The 20,534-nt window shown below is 42.7% G+C and overlaps 1 protein-coding gene across 1 annotated transcript in view; it reads left to right on the top strand.

Annotated features, from left to right (window-relative positions):
- Nucleotides 1-6,793: 6,793 nt before the first annotated feature.
- sobpa (sine oculis binding protein homolog a) overlaps nucleotides 6,794-20,534 on the top strand; it is a gene marked incomplete at its 5' end in the record, with an annotated part of 37,060 nt that continues 23,319 nt past the window's right edge. Inside the window, 2 exons of the mRNA XM_080012305.1 lie at nucleotides 6,794-6,889; nucleotides 20,285-20,405. Coding sequence (XP_079868431.1) covers nucleotides 6,794-6,889; nucleotides 20,285-20,405 — 217 coding nt within the window. The remainder of the gene's footprint in view (nucleotides 6,890-20,284; nucleotides 20,406-20,534) is intronic.

Raw genomic sequence — 20,534 nt, 5'->3', positions numbered from 1 at the left:
TGAAGAGGGAGAAGAAAAGAAAATGCAGAAGACAAAGAGAGAAGTAGGGTCCCAAAAACACAGACCAAATCTTACCACTGACCGGGTAAGTTCTTTGTTGAAGAACAACACCATGGTTTTCTAGTTGTTTTGCTCATTTAGAGCTCACCCAGTCCGGCCTGAGTGCTTGGCTTAGGTTGTTGGCAGAGGGCGTGGTGTGAACAAGTATCGGGGAGAGCTGTCTAAATTCACAGGGAATATATTGAGTCTAAATGTTAAACAGCTGCTGTACATCACATGTGCTGTTCAGTCGGATTACAATAGAACCAGTCTCACACCATGTCTTGTTGACATACACACATAAGCCTCCCCTGTGTCGTCGCAAAACAATGTATGTAAAAACAGCCAGGGTTTATATTAAATAGATGAACAATGTATTAAAGGAACAAACTATTCTATAAACTATAGTGTTGTCCTTTAAATCAACAATACATTTGTTCTGCTCTTTATGCCAACCTGTCTGGTACTAGAAAAGACATACTGTATATTTCACATAGATATTTACACAGAACTTTTGTCCCATTCAACATGAGCTTGGTTTAAGACCCAGTGTGAGCACTGTGAAAGGTGGTAGCACCAGAAGTGTGTTGGGAGAGCAGACAGAGAGACGCTCTCCAGCTGTCCTGCATGCACACATTGTTAAGAGCGGGCAGCCTTACTGCTCTGCTATATTGTCAATAATTATTGATTGCAAATAGTTGTTAGAAGTGTTCTTTGTTTCTTTGTTTTCCTTGGCTCTTTTTGATGTTTGCCAATTGTTTGCTTTTCTTTAAGAGTTTTTGAAAATATCTTGAACGGGAAAAATACATTCGATTTTTACCGATTAAGTTTTGTATGTTTTCTGTCTCACAGGCCCGTCCACAGAAATGGCTGAGCCCCTGAAAAGGTCCGGGCGGGAAGAATGACTGAGAAAGTCTTCCCGTTAAGCACTGTGCTTTTTTTTTGTTTCATTCAATTACGGAACTGATTCAAATAAATACATCTATCTATATCTACAATAAAAACACTGTTTTTATTAGCTGTTTTTATTTTAGTTACGGTTTAATATTTTTATGTGATGTGACGTGGAGCGGAGACATTCTTATTGCGCAGCGGAGCGGAGATCGAATGGGCTCTCCCCAAATGCCTCCATGCGCCGCCCTAGCGGCTGGGCCCTGAAAGCTCCCCCATCCCCTATGGACGGCCCTGCTGTCACATATTCAGTACGGCTGCTGTCAGAGAGGTTGACCTGTTTGTTGCTGGCTCTCTGTAGATCCTAAACATGAATACATTTGTCCAAATAAAGGTGATATGATGGTGTATCACCTGAAAACATTTGGTTAGTGTTTCACTCATTTATTGTGCGGGTACAGTGTGTTCACACATTCTGACAGCTGCTGTCAGAAATGATGACCTCATATGGACATTATGACAAATACATAAACAATGTTTGAGCAGTCACAGAGGGGCACATGAACATAAGTAAGTAAGTAATAAGTAAGTAAGTTTAAGTAATTTAAGTAATTTCCCCCTGGGATTATTAAAGTAGTTCTGATTCTGATTCTGATTCTGAACCACTTCATGCTCGTATTCGACAAAATACCAGCAGGAAATGTGAAACAGCGACCTCTGCGGTCACACATTTCGGTGGTCACAGATTACGGTGTAACACCGGAAAGGATGCAGTGATCGTGCACGCCCAAATTGTGAAAAGGAAAGAAAGTCACCGTCTTAGAGCAAAGACAAGAGCATAACTGGATGTTAAAAAATACATTTTTGTGTGGAATTCTGGGACTTGTAGCCTAAGCCGCCCAACACAGGTGAGCTTATGGATTTTCACTTTAACCATGCGTTTTATCATTGTCATAGCAAGTTGTATTCTTTTTTTTTTTTGTATTTATTATGTTATTTATATCATAAAATACAATATGAAACGAATAACTTGTATAAAAATAATTTGTATTTAGGTGCGCGGTGGAGCTAGTAGAGGTATTCACCTCTATATTCAACTTCTCCCCGAACCAGTCTGCAGTCCCCACCTGCCTAAAACAAATCACCACCCCTTACCAAAGAAACCTTCCATCACCTGCCTGAATGACTACCACCCTGTAGCACTGACCTCCATCATCATGAAGTGCTTCGAGAGGCTAGAGAGAATTCAATTTGCATACTGCCCCAACAGATCTACCGAGAACACCATCACCCTCACAGTACACACCGCCCTCTCCCACCTGGATAAGGGAAACACATACATGAGGATGCTGTTTGCAGATTACAGCTCAGCATTCAACAGCATTGTGCCCGCTCACCATGTTTCCAAGCTCAAGATCCTGGGTCTTAACACCTCCCTTTGCAACTGGATCCTGGACTTCCTGATGGGCAGCCCTCTCAGGGCTGCTTACTCAGTCCTCTCCTGTATGCCCTGTTCACGCATGACTGTGTACCACACGCAGCTCCATCATCACCCTAAAGTTTGCAGACGATACCACAATCCTGGGTCTCATGTCTAACAACGATGAGACCGCCTACAGAGAGGAGGTCAGTGACTTGGCAACAAAATCTCTCTCTCAACGTCTGCAGGACTAAGGAGATGATCATGGACTTCAGGAAGCAGCAGGGGAGGGGTCACTCACCTATACACATGGATGTGTATAGGTGGAGCTGGAGTGGAGAGAGCCTGCTTCAAGTTCCTCTGTATGTTCATCAAAGATGACCTCACCTGGTTCAGGCAAGTGGACTCGACGGTAAAAACTGCCCCAAAAATGCTTATATTTTCTGACAAGTCTCAAGATGTTTGGCATGAATACCAAAACTCACACTAACTCCCACAGGTGCACCACAGGTGCAGCCAGAGCATCTTCTCTGCTCCACTGCTGATCGCAAAGCCCTCCAGAGGGTGGTGAAGACAGCAGAAGGCACCGGCTGCCATCTCCCCTCCGCTCAAGGCATCTACCACACACGATGCCTTAGGAAAGGACGGAAAATCATGAAAGACTACAGACACCCAGGCTATGGACTTTTGACATTGCTGCCGTCTGGTAGACATTACTGGAGCATTCAGACACAGACTACCAAACTCACAAGCATTTTTTTCCCCCAGGCCATCAGGCTTCTCAACCAGCAATATCAATTTTATGAATCATATTGATCACATGAACACTTCAACATATGCTCTGGTCACTTGTACATATAATGTACATTAACTAAATTTAATGTACATATTCATTGACACACCTCCACTTAATATTTATGATATTTCATATTTTTATTCTTTATTGTCCAGTCATACTCTGTCTACAACCATCAGGATACATATGGTATATTTAAATTCTTTGGAACTGCTGCTAGTGTTTTATTTTTATAATTATATATTTTTGCTAATCTTGCCATATTTTTTCTTTTTCTTTTTGCCTATTTATGCTTTCATTGAATCCTGTGGCTGGTAATTGGCACTGGGAGACAGACTCTGTCAAGGACAGCTTACACAACAGCTGCCCTCTTCTAGACTGAGTGGAGTGATAAAGCACAGCCATCTTAATCATTTTCTTTAATTCTATTGTAGTGTTAGAGAACACTTAATCCTGTGTCATTTTCCCTGCTTGTGGATACTTGGCTTCTCTCTGTAACAGGGCCTACTGGCCTTTGTGTTTTTTGTTTTTTTTCATTTGTAATATTTTTTTAAATTACATTCAATTAGAAAATTAAAAATGCGATCATTTTTTCAGATTTTTATTATTATTTTTCTTTTTTACATTTTTGGGCCTAAAAGCATCTAACCCAATACCCACGGACATGGTTGAGGCCTCGTTGGAACCGGGACATTTCAGACATCTTGTTGTTCGAGTTTGATCAATATCAATGTACATTAAGAGAAGAAATGAGAAGAATCAGAAATTACTGAAAAACTTGCAATTTTGCCCATAGTAGAAGAACGTTGGCGCGGTTTGATTCATTTGAGGAACAGAGCACTTCGTGACATCATCATCCAAAGTTATATAAGTCCAAGCTTCATCTCTCGGAAGTCATTTGCATCCAGTGACTTGTGCGTAGACAGACAACCGGAGCCGAGGCTACCTTTTAATGGAAACTCGGAAAACTGTAACTCATGCTGCTTTTCAAAAAATCCATAAAACTATAATCGGTCACAGAAGGCGTTTTCGCACCGCTGGAAGTTCGAAGAACCTTTGGAAGAACCGTCCCTTTCTTTTGTGTTGATTTACGGAACCTTGGAAACATGTTATACACACCTGACGTGACTAAACCGGAACCCATATGAAGCTACACATTTTTTATCATTGTAAAATTTTAATAATATATAATTTAACAAATAATAATCTTATTGTAATTTATTAAAATAATACTACTTGAATACAATTATTATTATTATGATTTAAATTATTATTATTATAATTATTATTATCATTGTTCAAAATAATAATAATAATAATAATAATAATAATAATAATAATAATGCGTTACACTGTATCTATATTATCCTTTTGTTTGGTTTGGATTGTGATGCTGTTCATATCAAACACGATCTTAATAGAGTCTTAGACTTAATAATCTAGGTGGTGATAAAATAAGCGACGCGTTAAAGTGCGAAAGGCAGGACACGTGCCGTGACACAAAGTCGACCACCCTCCTTGACCCCTGCATCACAGATGAATGACTCCTGTTCAAGACCATTTTCCAGTTCACATGTGTGTCGCCGTGCCACTGATGGCGTCGTCAACTCCTTATTAACTCGAGTATAAGTCAAGCGTGGAAACAGATGAATATTAAAATAATAACTTTTAACGCATTAGTCTAAGTGTGTACACGACAGTATTGGCTTTGGTTTTGGGACAATGTCAGACACAGCCTTTTGCTTTGGCGTAGTGTCTGTAGGATTCAAATGAAGGCAAATCCTCTCATTGATGAAAAAAGACCCCGCAACGACCTCGAAAAGTCAAAACACTAAATCCTTCCTCACAGATTCCTTAAACGACGCCTTTCACAAACAGGTGCAGGTTCGACTTGGGATGCGAAGAGAGACTGAGAGAGACAGCTGTTCATTGGCCAAAGATCCTGAGCAGCGCTCCATCATTAGAGGTTTCTCTGAAGAAATTCTCATTTTCGGGGAGACGGAGGATTTCCTCCACTGATCTGGCGTGAAAGTGACAACTCACGGTTGAGCCTCCCCTGTACGTATGTGGAAGGCACCTGCCACCTGCCACCTGCCACCTGCAACCTGTGCACCTGCCACCTGCCCCAGTCCACAGCGCCTAGTCTGTGTTGAGGTCTTGACGGTTCACCATCCCTTGACCCCTACACCTACAGGGGCGGTCCCAGTCCCCAAACGGACGAAAGCGACAAGCCGATGAGCCCCCAGTGGCATACTGCACATACCTGAGTTGCCAGGGACTCTCTGAATCCAACATCAAGTCCAAGTCAAATATCTTCACGTGCCATTGCCGTGAGCATTCGGGAACATCAGTATGTGGTGTCGTGAAATTTTGATGACTTGCTCGAGGGGCTTGCATCCCATTCGAAGGCGTTTTGTCCAGTATTTTTCTTTTAAACAGCACTGGGCACTCGATTCAGATGCGTACTTTATACTTTATTGCCCTCAAGATTTGTCTCCACAGCCAGCATGACACAAAAGCATAACAACTGCAAAACAAATAGCACCGGGCACTATATGTATACATGATAAAGCGTCTGCTTGGCTTATCTTAAGATAAGGTAAGAGTTGCTTCACATTTGAAGGGTCCAATGCCGCTGTTTTGTCCAGTATGTTTTTTTGAACAGCACAGAGCCCTAAAGGCATACAATGATCAAGTCTTATCTTATCTTATCGTTTCTTATATCACCCAGGACCTCTTTCCCATAATAGAACAACACATGTTTAATTTCTATGGTTGTGGTGGTCTTGGAACAACGATTCTTAACATCAAGGACCAGCAGTTGGCCACGGACCCCATTTGATCAGATTCTAACTCGATTGTTCGACTGTTCGATTTTTATTGATGAATATGACTTTGTCCAAACGCCCATTCTCTATACTATAGTTAGAGAGATGACAGTGAAACTGAGATCATAAAGAGGCGTTATTGCACACTCTCTACCTGCGCTAATGTCTTGTAAAATGAAACAGTTGAACTATAGATAATTTTGCTGGAGGTGCGGACCCCCCCCCCCCCAACCCCTCTTGTTTGAAGGACTCCCCGAAGGACCCCACATTGAGAAGCACTGCTTTGAACTGGGATATCTGACCGACCACATGGAGCAAGAGCCGCACGACTCCGGGTCAGTCGGCAGAACAATACAGCACGTGTCGGGCTGTGGCCGCTCCGCTCCGGCTGCAACTCAGTGGAAAACCGAGGAGAAGAAATAGCCCACCTATGATCACCAGCGCGTCATATAATGTTTCAGCGGACGCCCCTCCCACTGTCGGCCCCCCCACCCTCACTCAACCCCTCTTTTGACTCAACGGAGGCGGTTCACACAACTCAACGCGCGCGGACCGCGGATCAACCCCCGGGCAGGAAGATGGCTGACGACCGAGCCGGTCGCCGCGCACCCTCGGCGGCGTCGCCGGCGTCGCACGGGCCGCTGCGGAGCTCCGAGACACCCGCCACCTGGACGCTGCTGTGAAGCCGCCCCGCCTCGCCGCGCCGCGCCGAGCCGCGCCGCTCCATCCCTCCATCCCTCCTCCTCTTCCTCACCACCACCACCACCACCACCACCACCCCCCCCCCCTCCAAAATACTGACAGAAGTATCCCAGGAAAATGGCAGAGATGGAAAAGGAGGGCAGACCTCCGGAAAACAAGAGGAGCAGGAAGCCAGCGCACCCAGTCAAGAGGGAAATAAACGAGGAGATGAAGGTAAACGGGAGCTCTCTCGCTCTCTTTCTCTGCTGTGGTTTGCGACGGTTATTACGCACGGGAACCGGCGCGCCTGTGAGAGCACGCGTTAGACATTTATAGTGGTGGAAAAAAAACAAACCCCGGCGAGATTATTTCATAGAATAATTGGCAAACTTGGAATTGAATTGTGCCAAGTTCCATTGTCACGTTCACGTTTAAACGTTATTTGCGCGCAGCGGTGTGGGTCGGGACAATGGAGGAAAAATGAATGAAAAAAATAAAAATAATAATAAGCCGACGTCGTTGCCCATTCATTGTTTATAATCTGCCTGTAAGTTTGTCTACAATGACAATTATCGGAGGGGTTATAATAAAGCCTGTTTGCGCGCCGCCCTTCCCACGGCTCGCCTGGAGTTAATGGAAAACCCAGTGCGTCAGTGGAGGCGTCAACAGAGCCGCTACTATTACGAGCGGATCAGCGGCTGCCCCCGCGTCCAACCAAGCCCGGGGCGCGCTACGACGGTGGGGTGTTTTGCGCGGAAAGACGCGCGCTCACGGACGCGTTCGCGGCGCGTCGAACGGACGCGGTGAGCTCGCCCGGGCTCCAGCTGCGAGCGGAGCGGCGGAGGCGGGCGTGCGTGCGGGCGTGCGTGCGCTCCAGATGTGCGTGCGTGCGTGCGTGCACACACAGTCCGAACGCTCCCGACACTTCGGCACGTTGCCCGGTTATCTGTTGAAATAATCGACGCGTTTGGTTCGTAATCTGCGGTTCGGGTTTTGATATTCGAGCCACACGCGGCGCGGTTAATCGTTAAGGCGAGAAGTGCGGCGTGGTATTTTTGCAACGAGGCCGTGTCCGCTTTGTCTGCATGTGCTCATTGTTTGTTTGCATATAGTTGTCGTGCGCGTAGAGCCGGGGTGTTGAGGGATTGTCCCCATCGGGGCGAAATATCGATATCGCGTCGACATCGCGATATGAGTCTGTCTGTGATTTTGGCCATACGATATCGCGATATTAGTTAAATGTTGCATTCTAGACTGCGTTACAGGAAAGTAATGCGAATTTCTGAACTTCATAGACTGTTCTAGCTGTTCTAATCAATGCTTCTCCCTGCTTGGTCATAATATCACTAATGATTATTCCTCAGATATTTGCAATTATCTTATGAAAGCACCAATAGTCACCCATACCCCCCCCTCCCTGCCAAAAAAAAAATAATAATCAAATGACCGATATAGTCATATTTATGCAAAAAAAATTGTGAAATTCGATTTTTTCCAAATCCTATTGGTCTATAATATTCCTTAACATATGACACCTTAGGAGGCAAGGATGTGGTGGTATGATTCTCAAATAATTTCTTAATGTCAGTATTTGAATGCGTAAAATGTCAACCAAGTTAAATAATGTTACTATCACTCTAATAAATTTGCTGCTCAAGGAAAGACTATTGTGGGGGTAGAGATGATTGTTTAATTTGATATAAATGCTTTCAATAGGGTGCATGTTGTATTTGGTTGAAGCCAAATACTTTCTTTGAGAGAGGGTTTCTTTGTCTACATCCTTTAATTGGACAGTTGTGAAAACAATTACATTTTATAGGTTTCCGCAGAATTCCAGAGTGAATCCCACTGTGCTACCAAAATACAACTGGTAAAAAAAAGTCCTTGAGGGGAGGTAATGCAAACCTCTCATCATTCAGGTGTTTTGAGGTTTGAGAAAAAGTGGAAGAGGATGATGGAACGAAGGAGTCGTGTATGAAATCAGACAAGTAATACAGTAATTTCTGTCCCCGCACACCTGCAGTGGATCTCCAAAATATATATATATTTTTTTCCTCATAAAATATTTAACATACCTTCTTGTTTACGATGGGAGAAGACGGGTAACCTGCCCTGCAGTTTGTTGTGTCTGTGGGTGACAGGAGGAGTAGGGACAGGGTGCAGAGAGCGGGGAGCACCCATAGGGTTCAGTAGGGGAATGTACAGTTCCAGAGGTGTGTATGTGTGTGTGTGTGTGTGTATGTGTGTGTGTGTGTGTGTGTGTGTGTGTGTGCATTGGGTGTCTCCTCACTTCACTAGCTCCAGCCACACCTCATAACCTATGGTTTTATTGAAGATTTTTTGGGGGAAATCCAAGGGACGTTCACATATGCACATGCATGCAGGAATTGGAAGTAATTAGAATCAGCTATAAATGCTCAATTGTCAACTATTGTAAGAGTAATCAGTGAGGTTCTTCAAAACAATGGAAATATGTCTTGCACTCAAAGATTAGTTAACCTTATATAGTGCAGTTAAAAGTGTTTATTATTATTATTATTATAATTTTTTTATATCTTATTATTATTTTATTATTATTATTGTCATTTTTTATTTATTATTATTATTTATATATTTTATATATTTATTTGTTTATTATTTGTTTTTTAAATTTATTTATCTATGTATTTATTTATTATATTATATATTATATTATATGTACCATATATTTATTTCATAATTTATTTGTTTGTTTGTTTATTTATTATTATATTATCCCTCTCCGGCCAGTAGCTTGAGCACTGTCGATCGATATACAAAGCACTTTGCTGGACGAGGCTGCGGATCTGTCGATGCCGTTAGGAGACGGTGAGAGGCAAAACAAGTTAGATTGTCGTCCCCCATCGTGCAACCTTCAATTTCATCCCCCGTCCCGCTCCAACAAAATACAGACGGGAAGATTGTACAGGCACACACACACACACACACACACACACACACACCCACAAATACACACACACACACACACACACACACACACACACACACACACACACACACACACACACACACACACACACACACACACACACACACACACAGCAGTAACCATGCACAAATGCACACTCTGACTGGAGTTGGGAAAAAAACAAAACAAATGTAGGTCACCATGTTAAGACAGAAATTCCCCAAAAGGATGGACCTATGAATACAATGACACACTGTTTCGCCTTGTACAGTGGAATGGCAATATGCAAAAAACTGTTGGAACACTGGCACAATTGGAAAAAAAACTAAAAAAAAAAGTTGTTTACGTTCAGTCTGTTTTGAATGTGCATCGAATCAATTTTAGTAAATATTGACTTTACACTTTAGCAAGCCTTCATCTGAACATTAAATCCAGCAGTTGGGATGATCTGCAATGACACTCATTGGATTCATTTCTGTATGTGTGTGTGTGTGTGTGTGTGTGTGTGTGTGTGTGTGTGTGTGTGTGTGTGTGTGTGTGTGTGTGTGTGTGTGTGTATATATATATATATATATATATATATATATATATATATATATATAACATTTTCTATGTTCTACTTTTCTGTTATACCACTAACCCTCGGGCCGTCGAAAAAATCGTTTTGCCCTTTATTTCCTAAGTGATTTTTCATCTCTCCTTTGGATCTAGAAGAAGAAGAAGACGAAGAAGAAGGAGGGGGTGACACAATGTGCCCTATTGAGGGATCTAACTCCTCCGAAAAAAAAAACCCTAAAAACTAAACAGGCTGACAGTGTTTCCTTCATATGGCTGCTTAATGTGAGCGAGGGTAAAATAAGCCTCGGTGAGTAATCAAGGCGAATGGGGGTGAGCGGGGTTGGGGAGGGGGTGAGGGAGAGAGGAGAGGAGTGGGGTAAGAACAGGGGAGAAAGGAATGTATACAGCAATAGGCTGGCTAAGCTGTAAAAACTGTAACCCGAGCGCCTGTGCCGGCTCAGATATCAAGGAAAGTAAAGGGAAATGAAAGAGGAGAGGTGGCAGAGAGATGGGGAGAGGAGGGAAAGAGAACGAGAGGGAGGGAAGAGAAGGAGAGAGAGGGGAAGAGAAGGAGAGAGAGGGGAGACGAGAGACGGAGAGAGGCAGGACCGGGGAAGGGGGAGAGAGGGAGAAAGCGATGGAGAGAGGGAGGACAAGGGAAGAAGAGAGCGGGAGAGAGTGGAAGAGAGAGACAGTGAATACAAGAGAGACAGAGAGGGAGAGAGGAAGAGAGAGAGGGAAGACGAGAGAGTGAGGGGTGGAAACAAGAAGGAGTGGGGGGGGGGGGACACGGGTGCATTGGGAGAGAGGGATGGAATTTGTGAGGGTGAGAGCCAGAGAGAGAGAGAGAGAGGGAGGGCGAGAGAGAGAGAGAGAGACAGGGCAAGAGGCAGGACCAGGAAAGGAGAAAGGGAAGACAAGCGAGTGAGGGAGAGAGAAAGAGTGAGTGTGGGGAAGAGCGATGGAGATAAAGCGAGAGGAGGTAGACAAGAGGGAGAGAGAGAGATAGAGAAGGCAAGACAGTTGCAGAGAGAGCGATGGAGGAATACCAGAATGGGAGAGATGGTGGGATAAGGGAGTGGGGGGGGGGAGAGCGAGGGGACGCGAGAGTGAGGTGGGGAGAGAGAGAGGACCAGAGAGAGCGGGGGAGAGACAATGAGAGAGGGGAGACGGGACGAGGAGGGGAGGGGGAGAGAGCCAGAGAGAGAGGGAGAAAGAGTGAGGGATGAGGAAAGGGAGTGGTTGAGAGAAGAGAAGACACGAGAGAGGGAGGGGGAGAGAGAGGGAACAGGGGAGTGGCAAAGTAGTAGTAGCCTTCGAGGGAAGACGAAGAGGAAGAAGAAGAGGTGGAGGAGGAAGAGAGGAGGAGGAGGAGGAGGGTGAGGGGAAACTTGGCGTGTGGATCAGGGAGTTTTATCAGTGTACTGTGGCCTACTCTGGTTTCTGGCCGCAAGGTATCCACTCCCCACCCCACCCCTCCACCCCGCCCCACTCCCACAGCCCACTCTTGGGGGGTGGAGGGTGGAGGGTGGAGGGGGATTTGTTGTGTCATCAACGCAACAGTACGCACTTTTATTTTGTTAATACAACTTATTTTTCACGTTTAAATGTCAAACCCACTCAACCCCATTTGGAGGTTCTGTGACACCATTGTGTCATCATAAAAGCAGGACAAACTCCAAAAATGAAAATAAAACTATATATTTTATTTAAACTAAATATATATATATATATATATATGCTGTATATAAATATACTGTATAATCATTATAAACATATATATATGTGTATTTATAGACATTATATTATATATATATATATATATATATATATATATATATATATATATATATAATAAAAAAAAAATATATATATATATGTATATATATATATATTTTTTTTTTTATTATATATATATATATATATATATATGATGGAAAGGGTTGTGTGTGTGTGTCCATGTGTGTCTGTGAGTGTGTCCGTGTGTCCATGTGTGTGTGTGTGCATGTGTGTCTGTGAGTGTGTCCGTGTGTCCATGTGTGTGTGTGTGTGTGTGTGTGTGTGTGTGTGTGTGTGTGTGTGTGTGTGTGTGTGTGTGTGTGGGTGTGTGGGTGTGTGGGTGTGTGTGTGTGTAAAAGTGTTTTCTGCTTTCGGGTCCGTCACAGTGGGGAATGCGAGTCCAGAGATATGTGAGTTGGATGCACAACAGAGAGAGAGAGAGACAGAAAAAATGGCGGGTACCAGCTGACTACTACTGGTACAGGACAGCAAAGCATCATATACACCAGTGGTGCTCAAACTTTTTTTAGCAGTGTACTCTAAGATCTTTTTTTTTAGCTGAGTACCCCCTTCACTGGCATTGGGAGAAAAACAAAGAAAATTAACATAAATTATGTACTGCATGTGCATCATGTGTGTTTTTAAACGCGACCCCTAATGGGAGCAGCGGAAAGAAGAAGAAGAAGATATATCACCAATATTTTGTAACACATTTATAACACATTATAACACATTTATTTGTTATTTTCGGAGTACACCCTGCAGTACCCCTGCAGTACCCCTAGGGGTTCAAGTACTCCAATTTGAGAAACACTGATATACAGAATACAATGCACAATTTTGTAAAAAAAAAAAGTAAATATTTTAGTAAGTGTGAGTTTAGCACAAAGTTGCCATGGTAACTGCTTCACAGGTTTAATGATTGAAATATCAGTTATCAGCTCATCCGCGTGTCAGTTACTTTGAGTCGGACTTGGATGGATCCTTTGGCTTGAACAACTCACCGGACATTCTAATAAATGGGAGCGTTTTATACTCTCGGTGTAAAGCCTTATGAAAAAGGCTGTAACCTTCGAACGTCAAATATATTACAGAGGCTCAAAGAGAAAATTGATATTTAGAATGTGAATTGGGTTACATTGGATTTTCTGGGGGCTCGTTCGGTCTAGAGGCGTATTCCCCACCATTCCCCTTGAGAAGGCCCCACTCGTTTCATGACTTTACTGTATGTCTCTGCAGGTGTTAATGTGGTGCACATGCAATACATTATCATTCTTTTATACTTTTATCATTCTCAGTTGGACCCCATACCTGTCTTGCTTCCTGTCCTGCTCCGGGCTGCTGACCGCCACCGCCACCACAGAGATATTTTGTGGCGGACGGATCGATAGCGTGCTGTCAGTCTTCATTAGGAGCGGCTTGCCCCCAACGAGAATTTGCAGTCTGGTTCTTTGCCAAACAATACCTGTAGGAATGTTGGAGTTGTGGTTAAAGGAAAACTGATTATTTCTTATTAAAGAAATGCTCACTATAAAACCAACGTCTCTTTCAACCTGCAGCCGTATGTTTTCGATCACTTGGAGTCGATCCGAGTGATTCAAATCTTTTCAATTATCGACCGCGATGGGGCAATCGCCGTTGAAAAAGATAGATAGATAGATAGATAGATAGATAGATAGATAGATAGATAGATAGATAGATAGATAGATAGATAGATATTCATTCCCAGAGGGAAATTGCATTGTCATAGCAGCTTAACACCGAAAAATAGGCAATAATAATAAAGTGATAAGAATCATGATGGCAATAATCAATAAAGCTAAAAATTAACTAGAAGATATTTTTTTAAATTATACAGTAAACCAAAAACTTAGCAATAATCAATGATAAAGATAAACCTCCCAATAAAGCTGTACATTTTCAGTGAGCACCTAAAAATGAAGAAAAAGCAGAACATGGAACGTAGAAATGTAGAACGAGGTGGAGATCGCTCCATTGCGCGGCCGTCGGCTTAATCTATTCTTTAAATATAAAAGATTCTGATTCCCAACCATCAAAAAACAGGGTTTAGGTTAAAAATACCTTACTTTAAATGTTCTTCCTTTCCTTCCTTTAAGACCTATATTTCTATCTCACAGTAAAGGGACCGTATGGTTAAGGGACCGTGTGCCGTAATGTCGAAATTACACCAATTTTGGTTCCTGAACCATTATAAGCCTATATACGTAACCCTATTGTTTTTGTTCCAATTTTTATTATTATTTTTCTCCTTATTCGCATTTCTCCGGCTGAAAGTGTCTGCCGCCAAACCCAGCGATGACGTGCGATTGTATTCGGGGAATTGACGACATCTTGTGGTCCAAGTTTGATCCACAACAATCTATATTTGGAAGAGGAATTAGAGAAAAACCGTTGCCAATCCGCTGGAAGTAGCCGTACGTTGGCGAGCGGGGCATTTTGTGACATCATCATCCAATTTGTTATATATGTGCAGGGTGTGGCTCTGGAGGGGCTTTCGCGTGGAGCGTGGTGCACAGTGTAGACCCCATTGGTGTGCATTGGTTGCTTCGCACAGGATTTGAAAAATGAACTGAACTGAACTGATGCTGCGTTCCATGGGAACTCTGCAAATTGTAATTCGGCTCGATAAGAAACTATGCTGCGTTTCACATGAACTTGGAAAACTGTATTTGTGACTAATGCCAGCAACCTGGACCCTATGTATTGCTGCTGGCAGATATTGTTTTTGTTAATTTTTTTTTGTTCATGAAAAATTGTTTTTGTCCATGAAAAAATTACGTCGTCTAAGGATGTCGTAGTCTATGGATGGCATCTATCCGACTAGGGCTGTCCCCTGAAAGTCGACGAGTCGAATCATCAGTTGGAAACCCGTCAGTCGACTGAGATTCTTCAAGTCGAGCAATCATTTTGGGTTTTTTTCCCGTTTTTTTTGTCAGTCAGTCTGCATAACAATAACAGGATAATACAGATAGCAGCTTACAAAATGCACAGAGATAACATTCAATGAGGAATTATAAATAAGAGGAATCATAAATATATATTTTGTATGTGTGAATCGTCCGCGTCCGGACACTGACACGAACATGGCTCTCCGTGCGCCCCGTTCCTCCAAATACAACTAACTAACTAAAAACTGTGTGGGGGCGGGGCACGGAGGATCGGGGGCACGACTCGTAGACTCGTTAAGATTATTTTCTGCACATAACGCATGGAGAGGAGGTGATCTGGGAGAGTCACAAAAGTCTTGAGACGGGTACAGTCCGAGAACCGACGTACCAACGGACATGATCTGGACATCTGAGTTTGATCCAAATCTGTCCATTTTTGTAGGATATGTTGGTAAAAAAAGGCTGCATTTCTCATCTCCGCAACAGTCACTGGTGATGTGTTATCACTTTGCGCATGTGCGACAGATAATCGCCGTTAAACAAGGGGTGGGTGTTATGTTTGCTTGGTGCTTGGTACTACTCATACAAAGTTACACAGGGACGGGTATAACTTCCGTACTATTAACCTTTATTATGTTTGAAAAGAATTAGGTCAAAGTATTACCAGAAGACAATTGGATAAAACAAAGCGCAAAATACTATGCGCCACATACACGCTTCTGAGGAGAGACACGCAATAACACCACATTCAGAATTTATAGACATTCCAGAGATATCAATGTATATGTATGATCTTCCTGAATTGTAGTTCGTTGTAACAATAAAACCAGAAATTACACAATCTTCACTGAATCCAAAAAAGACCCAGAGAGACAATTTATTTGGTTGTACAGCAATCTCAACATTGCAAACAGGCCTTGAGCATCATTACCTCACACACGTCACACTGGCTAACCTGTACCCCGTGTTTTTTTTTTTTTTTGTATATTTATTGAGCATTTTACATTTTAACAATATACAGAGTTAACAATCTCAAGCAAGATTCAATATATTCAAAACAATTTATACTCAAAAAAGCCTCATGTTGGCGTTGCGTTAATTAAATGCGGTGTCGAGTTGTGGAGTCGGTGAAACGATCCGTTGTGCGCTGGCCTTGGGCGAGGAAGGGACCGGGTCCTAATGACGCCCGAGGCTCCCTGCCAAGTCTCAAAGTGCGGCGGGGGGCATTGTGGAGCGTGAACTCACCACGCCCGACCGGTTGCTTCACTTTGTCGAACTGTGTTAATGTTTTTTTTTTTTTTTTTTTTTTAATTCCAGGATTTGGCTTTATTTTTTTTTACATGAAACCATACTATACCGAGGATGAGATAGAGGGTAGCGGGCCACAGGATTTATGAGCTCGATTTTTGTATCTATTCAGTTGTGCTCTCTGTGGGTGTTAGTGCATGTATTTATCTGTGCGTGTGTGTGTGTGTGTGTGTGTGTGTGTGTGTGTGTACTGTGTGGCTCCACACTTGCTTTTGAGTTTACCATTGAGGTTATTCCCCGATGTTCTCAGATGACACTTTGTACAATAAAATTATTCCACTTCACTCTACCACTATCCTGTTAACCACTCAAAACATTTCCAGGTCCTGCTCCGTGGAGCTGAGCGGCATGAGCACCTGTCTCCGTAACAATCGCACACGTCTCAGCTCCTCGTTTTTCACCCGATCGGGATGGTCTTAAACGGGCTGACAATTTTAGAAATTACCTGATATCACCACCCTGGTGGAGGGCAGCGCCGGTGGTGACACCGTCCACTCAGAGGCCGCTCTCCGCCAGTCGGGCCACCGAGTGCTCCTCATTGAGGAACACCACCCCCGCCCACCACCTCCAGAATTCCGACTTTATTCTCAAAATTTAATTTAGACTTTAAAGTCCAAATTCCGAGTTCATTCTTGAAAGGTTATATAGACTATAATATAGGTTATAATATAGAAAAATCTACGGGGTCCCTGCTCTGTCACCACGGGGTCCATGGGCTGAAAAAGGTTGAAGACCTCCGCTTTAAGAGCTTGCCGTTGTGTGTTTTGCCTCCAGTTAGGCTGTTGATTACACCTCCTGATACACATGACCCTGTCCTGCTCAAAGCAAAGGTACTCCAGCAACAAAGGTTCACTGTAACTCTAGCTGAACTTCCACGGCTGGCCTGAGTCCAGGTTCCATCCATCGCTTTCATGGGGTTATTTACTTTGCAGCGGGGGGATCTTTGCCATCTTGGTCGTGGAGGGGTGGAGCGCAATAACGCAAGTTTCTTCCCGCTCGGTGCGGGGTCGTGTATTTCGTCGAAACCGCCTTAAGCTGGTGCCGAGCGGCGAGTGGCAAAACGTGTTGTGTCCTGACGTTGACTCGTAGGGTATTTGCCTCCTTTCTCGGTATCCTTCCTCAGGAGGACTTACATGGTCTGCATGGCCTGGCCATGCATCCATAGCGGGATAGATTATTTTTCCTTTTATTATTATTACTCTTATTACTGGGTAGTGGGATCCAGGGACAAGACTAGCTTGAGTGGATGCACGCTTACATTCTCACAGGACGTATGTACAGTATATGTATGTGAAAAATAATCTCTTGAACTTGAACTTGAACTTGATGCATAGAATTGCATTTTGTATAGGGTGTATATTCTGTATATTTTTATATATTTGACTATTTCTGCTTTGTATTTTCCAGCTATTTGTGTAAATTTGGCAATTCATTAAAAACAATTAAAATTGTATGATATTATACTATAGTGTTAATATTCATTATTCATTGATATTTTATTTTATTTTATTTTATTTATTATAAATTAAAGGGATAAACTGATTCTGATTCATGTCACATTAGAGCAATAACAATGGAAAGGATCTGTGAGATGACCTATATTGTAGCTAGCTAGTCTAAAATATTACACAGCGTGGCCATTTTCTGGGACCTAATTACTTACAAGAAATATATTATGATCAGCCTGGGAACTAGACGAATCCGCAAGCTCATGTTTTATTTGCCCTGGCAGATATGTCTGGCCCTTTCAGACCAATTTCCAGTTGACCTGGCCAATCACAACCGGTGATCTGGTTTAGGTCTATCCAATTGGGGAGGGTTGTTCACATTTTCAAACCCCAGAACCGGGACCCTTAAGTGCACAGGCCCGGCTCCAGCCATTAAGCACAGTGCTTTTTTTTTTTGTTTCGTTCAATAAGGAAACAGAGTAAAATAAAATACATGATTAAAAGGTTTGACTCTTTTTTGGGACATTCCTTCCTTCCTGACGATTCACTCAGTAAAAAGAGTTGTTTGTCAAACTTGCATCACTGAAGGCCCACAGAATGTTCAAGAACTCGGGACACAAAAAAAAAAAATAATATTTGCACACGTGTTTTTATTTTAGATGTATTTTAATTTACAAGTTCAAGTTCAAGTTCAAGAGATTATTTGTCACATACATACACATACGGTCGTACATATATGCAGTGAAATGTCATGACTCCCGGTGATTACGCACAAGCTCGATAAGCTCAAAAAATACTCTAATGTCCTTATTGAACGAAACAAACAAAGCACTGTGCCCCTGTCTGGATTTAAAGATTTCATGGAGGTACACGGTTGGTCCCAAGCCGCCCGACAACCACCGGGCCGTACGACAGCGTGCTGCAGTTGAAGTCTTTGTTGCTTCTGCGCATGCAGGTCAGTTCAGGACCGTGACCAGTTCTCACTGGAATCTGATATTGGCCATAAAAAGTAATGTGATAATATAAAGCTTGCCGGGCTTAACACAAACTGTTAACATTGAGACAACTTCCTTTCATGGTGTACAATATATCCATATATCCAGACATCTTGATGTGATCTCCAAACAAACTTTATTATAAAGTAGTATGAATATAATTACAAGAAAAATGAATGAATTTTTAACGAGTCAGTGAGTCTTATTGTCATCTAATTGGTCTAGCCTTACTCGATACTGGTAAAAGAAAGTATACTTTCAGTCAACATGTATGCATGAAAGCAAATACTTGTATAAGAATAGAATTGTTTATTTCCTAATCCTTTGAATTGTCTTGCATTTATGGCAAGGGATGACTTTTGACTTATTCTAATGTACTTCTGAAGTAATCACAATTTGAAGAGCGATGGGCACGCGCAGCGGAGCGGGATCGCGGATGTAAATTGCGCCCCGGTCGCTCCCACTCCATGCGCCTCTCCCCTCAGGATTAAAACCTCACGCCATAAGAACAGTTTCTTCCCGTCTACAGCTGGCCTCGTCAACAAGGCCCGGGACACCCCCCCTCCCTCCCCCGCCTGACACAGACTCTTACACCGCCCCCATAGACACTACACGTTAAATTTACATAAGTCCCCCATCTTTCAATGCGTTACATTAATGCACATTCTTCATTCTTCTGGACCATTACCCTTGCACATTGCACAAACTGTTATACTTCATACTGTGAACATTTGCACATTCCTGCACAAACTGTACAGTTCTTTATTTTAAAAACAGCCATATTTCACATATCGTTTTCTTATTATTCTATTTTACATTTATGTTTCCTGACCTGCAGTACTTGCGTTTTACATTGTTATTATCTCTTATTAGTTTTATTGCTATGGTTATATACACCAAACGCCAAGAAAAATTCCTTGTTTGTACAAACTTACTTGGCAATAAAGACAATTCTGATTCTGATTCTGATTGTGCATGGAGTGGGAGACAGGGTCGCAAATGTGGTAGAGAATGTTGAAAACAACATTTTAGTGTTTTACAGATATTTGTCGGGACTTGGGACACCCAGCTCGAAACCGGGACAGTCCCTCCTGGACAAATCGGGACGTATGCTACGTCACACGTTTCATTGCTCTGATTGGTTGTACGTCTATCCAATTGCGTCCAAGGACATTTTGGTCTGCCCCCGTTGGTAAAACCCCTTGGAAATCGAAAACGAACTGTGAGGTTCCAGACTAATATGCATTTGCGAAATTGGTCCGGCAATGGCAGGCTCTATTATGGTAATTAAGCAAGAAAAAATGATTTTACATAGTGCTGTTACTTAAGAGGTTAAACTTCTATAATGTATCATTTAAGGCTTATTGTGATGTGGTTTATGAAAAGAAAAATGTACATTTTTTGAGCTTTTTTTTTTTTACAATGCAATCCAACACAAAATATTTCACAATGAATTTAAACGTTTTCGTTGAGAACAACTTTGATAAGTATCTTTATACAATGGGGGTCTTTGTCAAAATCACTATGTCCAGGTCACGGTAGGTAAACAATGTCGAAAAGAAAGCGAAATAACTGAAAACGTTATTCAAAAAAGGTATTCATCTTTTTATTGTATTATAATTCTGAGCGCAAATTTCCAAAGGTTTCACATCTGGCCGTCTCGGTTGTTGCACGTGTCTTTGCAGAGCTTTGCAGAGAACACCATGAATGAGCTGCTGGGCTGGTACGGCTACGACAAAGTGGAGCTGAGAGACTCGGACAACCTGGAGATTGGGGAGACGCCGCAGCACATCTCTGTTCTGAAAGGTACGGAAGCCGTAACGCCAGCCATGGTGACTATCTCGGGATCGGGGTTACCCAATGGAAAAACAACGGCCACGCGACACTCCTTATGACAAAAACCTGAATCATGTGTCTCACACTCGATTCATGTTT

This window comes from Zeus faber (assembly GCF_960531495.2).
Source record: "Zeus faber genome assembly, chromosome: 13".
Taxonomy (NCBI): Eukaryota; Metazoa; Chordata; class Actinopteri; order Zeiformes; family Zeidae; genus Zeus; species Zeus faber.
The sequence above is the reverse complement of the archived record's forward strand: the minus strand, read 5'-3'. Positions and strand labels throughout refer to the sequence as shown.